At 46.5% G+C, this 8,616-nt stretch overlaps 1 protein-coding gene across 1 annotated transcript; it reads left to right on the top strand.

The window, feature by feature from the left end:
• The first annotated feature begins 303 nt into the window (after positions 1-303).
• Positions 304-4,275, top strand: spry1 (sprouty homolog 1, antagonist of FGF signaling (Drosophila)). Its single transcript, XM_033633899.2, has 2 exons — positions 304-835; positions 2,228-4,275. Exon 2 carries the CDS (start codon positions 2,283-2,285, stop codon positions 3,369-3,371), a length of 1,089 nt encoding a protein of 362 aa, XP_033489790.1. The 5' UTR covers positions 304-835; positions 2,228-2,282; the 3' UTR covers positions 3,372-4,275.
• Positions 4,276-8,616: the final 4,341 nt, after the last annotated feature.

Genomic DNA, 8,616 nt, shown 5'->3' on the forward strand with positions numbered 1-8,616 from the left:
TAACCTTATTCACATCATTATTCATAACCCACAAGAACGGAAACTAGTAGTGTTTTTTCTTCCCTGAGCCCCGTCACTGAGCCAAGGCAAAATAAAAACCCCGGTCCACCTTAACTAGTGCACACATCTCTATCGCCCGGCCTTCCACATCTGCCCAATGAATCAGGAGCGGATGCGATGTATCCTTTTTCAGTGGAGTGAATGGCCAATGGGAGTTGGCTTGTCGAGCAAACATTGAGCCCTGCGTTCCCATTCATTCAGTGCTGAACAGGCCCGCAGAGCTGGAGAGAGCGCACCGCCGCTGTCTGCGAGCCCGACGACGCTTTTTCAGCGAGCGCAGACTCCCCGCAACAGTAAGTGCCAGCCGAACTCTCCGTGCGTCCCCGAAGAGGACACAGTCTTGGATATAAGCTGCTTGATCTCATCCCTGCGACACCTCTCCTTTTTTTTCTTTACGCTGTTTTTTTATTTTATTTTCACACCAACTCCTGCGGGACTTCTTCTGTATCTAGGTTGCCCTAAAGATCGGCCTCCCAAGTGCGCAGCAGTTCTCCGGGTTGCCTTCCTTCCCTCCTCCATCAGAGCTCCACCGTGGATTTACTTTGTGTTACCCGGGGACGAATGCATGCGTAACCCGCGCTGTGGACTCCTCTGCTGAACCCACCGAGAAAAAGGGAATAACGCAAAGGGATACACTCGCACTTGGATTAACAGGCTGTGAATGTTATGCATCAGACCTCCTAGTCTACGTTTGGACATTGCCCCTTCCTTTTTGGATGGAGTTTTGGTAGGCTACACGATTGATGGATTCGACGTTATGGATGGTTGCATATAGGTACGTATCTCCAGCACTATTTTACGCTTGTTTTGCGCTTATTATGTTTTATTTACGGCATTTATTCCGCGATAGTAGCGCACGGAGCGACTCAATCTGCGCCGCCGGAGCGATTTAATGTTTTGCAACACTGGTGCACACATCCAAACTCTCTCCGTGTGCTTTCTATATAATTTGGCACAGATAAAAACACCCGCTGTGGGTTAAATTAAACGCGATTAGCTGATGAAGTTGATGGATCTCCATGCCCTGCGTCCTTCCGTGGCTGTGCTGTAACAAACACCCTTCCCCCCACGGCGGTTGTTTTCATTCATAAGTTTTTCCCCGTCTATTTGGATGCGTCCTCTTAATGTCTCTTGATCTGCGGCTCTGTGTGTTTTATAGGATCCTGCCTTTATTACTGCGCACGACGTCTCCTGCTTTGAACGCGCTCAGTGCGGATAATCCTGTTTACAGTGCGCGCTTTGACGCACAGATTATTAAAAAAAAATAAGTTTGTTTGTTTGCGCAGCGCAAAAGATAAAAATCAATCAGTTTGGCTGCAGCGTTTCGTCCTGTGAGGTTTAATGTGTGTTTCACGGGGCCTCGTGCAGGTCGGCGTTGCTTCATAACCAAATTCCTGATGGTGTTTATGGCACAAACAAGCGCATTAGACAAATTATCTGCGTCAAATAAACGCAAAAAAATCGCGTCTCGCTGCAGCGCGAGGTGAAGTTTTAATCCAACTTCAGGTCTGTATTTTGTCGGAACTTGGTCTGACCTTTTTTTTTTCCTTTTTTTTAGCTCTACTTTTGTCCCCATTTCCCTGAAATCCTTTTTGGTGTAGTAATAGAATACTAAGTGAGGCAGCTCATTTAGTTCCCTTGGATCGCGTCCTCATTTCGTCGCCGCGGTGCATTTAAATGTTAACTAGTCATACAAATGTAAATGAGGAGGGGAAGTATTTGTAGGGCCTGCTGAAGTTTAGATGTGTGCGCGTTGGGGAGGAAGGTACAAAAAGTCTTGTTAATAGTCAACTTTTTTTTCTTTTTTTTTTTTACCCCCGGGTTGGCTCACTTAGCGGGATCAAAAGTGACATATTGTCATGTTGACAGGAGGAAAACACTCAGTCTGGCTTCACTTATAATTCACCTTTAAATACTCATACTTTGCTTCTTCTCTTTAAATAACAGTCAATGTTGTAGATGTTGTGCTGCTGCAGTGTAGATATGATGTTGTGACGGTGCTGACTGGGCTCCACTTGGCTTTGAGTCTGAAGTGTCCATGTCCACCCCTCTTCCATCAGGACAGTGTGTTTGCCTGTTATGCCATGTTTTGGCTCTGTCTGATGATGTCCCCTCCCTCCCTGCTTCTCCTTTGTCTCTCCCCGGCCTCTCTTCCCCCCTCTGGCAGGTTTTCCGATGCATGCCAAGTCCACGGTGAATGTCGGAAGTGGTGATCCCCCCAGATGGAGCTCCAAAGTCAACATGGCCCCGGCGGTTCATTAGTGGTGATCCAGCAGCCTTCCCTAGAGAGCCGGCAGAGGTCGGATTACGAGCGGGAGCTCCAGCATGCCGCCATTCTCTCCCTGGACCAAATCAAGGCCATCCGCTCCAACAACGAGTACACCGAGGGGCCCTCGGTGGTACGGAGGCCCCCTGCGCCTCGCATGGCCCCCAGGCCCCAGGACAAGCAGGAGAGGACTCACGAGGTCATCCTCGTCAATGTGAACAACAATTATGAGCACCGGCCATCAGGTCACCACCATCACGTCGGGGGCAGCGTGGTGGTTGTGGCAGGGGGACAGCAGTATGGTGGGTCCCGGGCGCCGGGGCTCAGCCGCTCCACTAGCACAGGAAGTGCCGCCAGTTCAGGGAGCAACAGCAGCGCCTCCTCTGAACAGGGACTCTTGGCACGCTCGCCCCCCACCAGGCCCGGCATGAGCTTACAGCACCACCACAGAGCGGAGCGGCCTGTTCGGACTCAGCCCAAGCCCAAGGCCCTTTTACAGCCCCAGCAGGGACCTCACTTCCACCAGCCTCCACTAGAGGCTCCACTCAAGCCCCAGGGCAAAGGGAAATCAGACTTTTCTAGCTCTGGCAACGGGGTGGTGGCTGCTGCTGGGCACCAGTTCATCTGTGAGCGCTGTGGGAAGTGCAAGTGCAGTGACTGTACGGCTCCCAGGAGCCTGCCTTCATGTCTGGCGTGCAATGGCCAGTGCCTCTGCTCTGCTGAGAGCGCGCTGGAGCACGGCACGTGCATGTGCCTGGTTAAGGGCATCTTCTACCACTGCTCCAATGACGATGAGGGGGACTCTTGTGCTGACCACCCCTGCTCGCTGTCACGCTCCCACTGCTGCTCTCGTTTCCTGTGCATGGGATTAATGTCGGTACTCTTCCCCTGTCTGCTATGCTACCCACCTGTCAAGGGGTGTCTGAAGGCGTGCCAGGGCTGCTACGACCGGGTTAACAGGCCCGGCTGTCGCTGCAAGAACTCCAACACTGTCTATTGCAAACTGGAGAGCTGGGCCCCACAGAGCCAGGAGAAACCTTCCTGATCGCCCCTGTGTGTGTTTGTGATTGCGTGTGCGCGGGAGACTCTTGATGTGGATCTTATGATGACAATGATAATGATGATGATAGTCACAAATTAATGTTTATCAAACATTCTAAGCACCTCCCACCAGCCTCCCCCTCCTCGCTGCGGAAACCTAAGGAGCTAAGCAAAGGAGTAACGAAAACCACTCAATTATTTTTATTTTCTCTGGATCAGGACCATGTTTTTACAGACCAGTGTTTGCCTTAACTGTTTCTATGTCTATCCTCAGCTCCTCATTAACACTATTTTTTTATACATATGAAAAAAGTTTTTCTTCCGTTTTAGGTAGGCAGTTTCCTCTGGGTCTGTGCGCCCGGCGGGAACTGCCTCTCACCAAATCTGTGAAGGACGATCTACTATAGGGCAATTATGTAGCTGTTACCTGGTATTCATAGCAAGCAGGTATGTTTGAATTTATTGGTTGCTGCCACACTAAAACCGTGGTTCCTATGCTCATGTTGCATTAACAAAAGCACATCCATCTCATAGTATTTTTTTTTCCTCCACTTGGATATGTTTCTCTCCTTCCACCCATCTGAACTCTTCATACACATTCTGTGGCATTCTCCCATTGTTTTATTTTTTTCTTTATTTTTGTGTAAATTGTATGCTCAAAATCCATAAGAGGAATTCTGGCTATTTTTTAAAAAGAAAAAATGTCTGTTAAAACATTTTTTTTGTTGTAAAAAATATTTATTATGTGAAGCTCTATTATTTTATGATATTTATTGCAAGAGACAGTCTTAAATTTACTCATGTCTGAATATAACAAAATATCAAATACTTACTGAAAAATTAAAGGGTGGCACAAAAGAAAACTATGTTAACTTTAATGCAGAAAATATATTAATTAATGAAAAACAGCGCTGTCTGGTGTCTTGATTGAGAAACAGTAAGCGGCCTGACTGGTGGCTGATTTTAAGTTGGAGTTTGAGCTGATTGGCGAACAGCAAATCACTGTTTTCTGTGTGTGTGCATGTGTGTTCACGCTGGGTGTGGAATTCCTGGTGAAAAAAAAAAAAATCAGCAGTGAGTAGAAACAGCTTGTAGCTCGAAATGTGACTGTTTACATTCTTGGAGGGCTTCTTTGCTGCGATTCTCCTTGGTAACCTTGAAAGCTAAACAATACAGGTCATTGACACGATTAGCCCCGAAGCTGCTAGCATCAACAGAGCCTCCACGTTTCCATGAGTTATGCTCGCAGGAAGTAACTCTCCTTCTAAACCCCCCCACTCCACTCACCAGCCAACAAGTCACCACAAAACTATGCACTGTAGTTTACTCCCTGGGCTTTAATGCGGCTAGATCGGGATGTTCCCAAACTCCCAAATGGTCTCCATATTGTGGAGCCCAACAGTGTGAGCCTTGAGAAATGAGAGCGACCATTACGAGTAGCCGGGCCACCTGTTCAAAGATAATAAACCGGGGCTATCAATGCTGGGCTTTTATGGCGTGGTTCCTGCACTAAAGGCAACGACAGGGGCAAATCCAGCCCCCACCCCGACCCACACTCCCCCATTTGGCCGCCTCTTTTTGTCAGTGAATTTATCACTTGGGAAGTCCGCTGACCCCGCCCCCCCACCCCCCCCCCCCCCCCCCACCCCCACCCCCTCCCTCCCCTCCTACCCCCAACCCCACTGACACCCACTCCCCCCTTCCACCTCCGGGCCCCCAGGGGATGAGATCATCACTTTGAAAGTTGGTTGGTGAGCCAGAAATGCCAACAGTTGGGGAAACACAAACTGTGACCAGGAATTTCTCTGGGACAAAGGAAAAAAATATACTGTGGCTTAGGTTTGGAAAACTGCAGCGTTGGCAAGAAAACAACACAACCGTGTCTATAATCAGCTACATGTGACGCTGGTGCCCTCAGGTGCTGTGTGCAACAGGCCTGGGATCTTTGGATTCAGAGTTGTGCTGAACGGGAATATGAACCTCTTGATTTAATATAAGAACTCCACAGAAAAAAGCTGCAGCAGCTCTGAGGAGTAGAAGGTTCGGTTTAAAGGTCCCGTATTATTCTCATTTTCAGGTTCACAGTTGTACTTTGGGTTTCTACTAGAACATGTTTACATGCTTTAATGGTCAAAAAACACTTAATTTTTCTCACTCCACCTGCCCGAACATCCCTGTACTCATCCTCTGTCTGAAACGCTCTGTTTTAGCGCCTGTCTCTTTAACCCCCCCTCCCAAAAAGCCCAATCTGCTCTGATTTGTCAGCTTTTCCGGGTCTTTCACATCTGCACTTGTGGCACCTTTGCACCGTCATTACGTCTGGGAAATTAATGTAACAGCACTATAGCAGCAGTTTCTACTGTTATATAGTAAAAATGTGACATCACAACTTCACAGAAGTCGTGACTGCTCACTTAAAGGCACAGTCTCTCTATACAGAGTATTGAGTGTTCTGACACTTTCACCATATTTCCATAGCAACTACATCTGTTTTACAATTTAAAAAGACAGAAATCTGACTTTTTATATTATTGAAGCTTTAAAGGTCCCATATTATGCTCATTGTCAGGTTCATACTAGTGCTTCAGTGCTCAAAAAACACATCATTTTTCTTATACTGACTGTCTGAATATACTGCTGTCTCTATACTCTGTCTGAAACGCTCCGTTTTAGCGCCTGTCTCTTTAAGTTCCCTTCCTGTAAAAGCACAGTCTGCTCTGATTGATCAGCATTTCCTGGTCTTTCACATCTGCACTCATGGCATCTTTGCAGCAGCAGTGACTTTTTATATCAAAACTTCAAAGGTCCCACATTATGCTCATTTCCAGGTTCATACTTGTATTTAAGGTTTCTACTAGAACTTGTTTACATGTTTTACTAGTCAAAAAACACGTAATTTTTCTCATACTGCTGCCTGAATATATCCTAACCCTGTCTGTCTCTTTAAGCCCCCTTCCTAAAAAAGCACAGTCTGCTCTGTTGGTCAGCGTTTCCGGGTCTTTCACATCTGCACCCATGGCGTCTTTGCACCATCATTGCAGCTGGGGAGTGACTGTAACGGCACCGTAGAGGCAGTAAAATTGTGACATCACAACTTCAAGGGCATCCTGACAGCTCACTGAAAGGCACAGTTTGTGAACATGACTGTGTGCATTTCTCTGTGGGATGAACATTTTCAGCCTTTCACAGTATTTTTATATTAAAAAAAAAAAAACTTTAAACAATATGGGACCTTTAAACACTTCACAGATGAGAAGCGAACTGTAAACAATAGCACAAAGGAAGTATCTTGTTGCCTTTGTCATTTAGCTGAGCAGGCTTTCACTGAGACCGACTAGCACGCAGCCTTATTCCAGTTTGTCAGCAGCTTGCATTAAATGAAGCGTTCCTCCAAATGGGCCTTCTGTACTTAATGTGCTTTTCTTTCCCTTTTTGGTGGAATGTACCTTTTGTTGCCCTGAATAGTTAAGAGTGGATTAGCGATTTGTCAATTTCCTGTTACCTTTCAGAGCTGCAATCCGAGCCCCATTTGCTCCTGGCTCCTGGATGATAGCAAACAATAGGAGGCCTTTTTTCAGGTTTCACTATAGTTCCCCTGTACGGATGAGGAGGGGGGAGGAAGAGATCTAAACTGTATTTAGGAGGTGGTGAACAGGAAGACAGTGTTTACTCCAGCCTAAGCCAAATAAGGAAACAGATCCTACTCCCACCATTTCCAGAACTTGGCTCTGCTAAGTCCTTAACATGTCTCCTAAATCTCTGATCTAATCGGCGAAAGTGTCTAAAATAACATCTTAAGTGTAGTAACTTGTGTGTAGTAACTTTTCGGTCACCCTGCCACGTGAACTGCACTGTAACTGCGTCACATGTTACTCATCATGGGACTACTCAGTGAAATCTGAGTCAGTATTAAGTAATTAAATGGTATAAATGGTCATAACCCTCCTCCTCCTCCTCCTACTCCTTCTTCTCTTTGCACTTGTTTCAGAGTAAATTTAGCTGCTCCACACACCCACGTAATGCTATTTAGAGTTGTCAGGCTTGGCGGGTCCCTCGCTGCAGCTTTGGGTTTTTTGGGGCCATACAAGTGCAAACACGCATGACTACCAAGTGAGTCATGGTGGAACCTCCAACCCACACATCCTACCGGGGCAGTCCTTTTCTTAGCCAGGGCACCGCTGCCGGCACGGCCGCGATGGAGCAGGATACTCTATAAACAGTCATCCTCCTCCACAGCATTCATCACCAAAAGGCCTGCCTCAGCTTTCCTCCGCCTCCTCATCTGGTTTTCATTATTTCCCCTCATGGCATATAAATAGAAATTAGCAATCAGGGGAAACGTGGGGGTGGTGGATTTTGGAGAGGAAGGCAGCTTTTTTGGACTTCAGCGTGATGACCAAAGTTTATGGAAGTTATCTCCTCAGATATTCAGTTTATGGATGATCTCGGTGCGCTGGAGCGACATGTGAGAGTGGATGTGTTTAGAAACTGCTCCAACATACACACTCGGCCTCGGCAGGATTAAAATGACATTGGAAAAAAAAAATAGATAGCCATAAAACATCTGAGCACAGGTCCTGATAAAGTCACGGCTATAATGTCCAAAATACTTGAAAAATACAGAATACTAAAAACCTTGTGTATCCAAAGTGTAAACATCTGCGTAAATAAGAAAAGCCGCCTTGTGTTTGCCTCGACCACCGTGCGCTTCAGAGTTTATATAACAGGTTTTGAAAGGGTTTGGTTTGGAGGATTTTCTCAACCCACAGAGGAACATGTAATCCTTCAATTTAACTTAAAACGTGAACTCGGAGATGTGATATTTTCACCCAACAGAGATGATATTATAAAGACTGCTTCTGGCTCGACAGCGGAAAAGGCCAACAGATTTTGCGGCTCTCAGAGTTCCAAGTAGCCATCAATCGAAGGACGCACACATGATTGTAACTACAGCTCCTCTGCTTGACTTCTACAGCGGTGCAGGACTGGTTTAAGGAGATCTAGAAAATCTCATGAAGGGATGTCCTGAAAGATTAGATCATTCCCTACAAATACAGATTAACTTTCTGTTTCTGAGGACATTCCTCTCTCTCTGGTGCTCTATGGAACTCTGGAGAAAGATATTTGATTGTTGAGCCTCATTACCACGTCGTCAAATACCGACTCTTTGGGTTGGTAATCGGACTGAATCACCCACCCAAAGTGTCTGACGACCTGGGAATCAACACTGAAATATCTTTCTCCAGAGT

This window comes from Epinephelus lanceolatus, chromosome 7 (assembly GCF_041903045.1).
Source record: "Epinephelus lanceolatus isolate andai-2023 chromosome 7, ASM4190304v1, whole genome shotgun sequence".
Lineage (NCBI taxonomy): Eukaryota > Metazoa > Chordata > Actinopteri > Perciformes > Serranidae > Epinephelus > Epinephelus lanceolatus.

What these genes read in the sequence shown, in the direction of transcription:
- spry1 (XM_033633899.2), top strand. Translation starts at nt 2,283, where the DNA reads ATGGAGCTCCAAAGTCAACATGGCCCCGGCGGTTCATTAGTGGTGATC.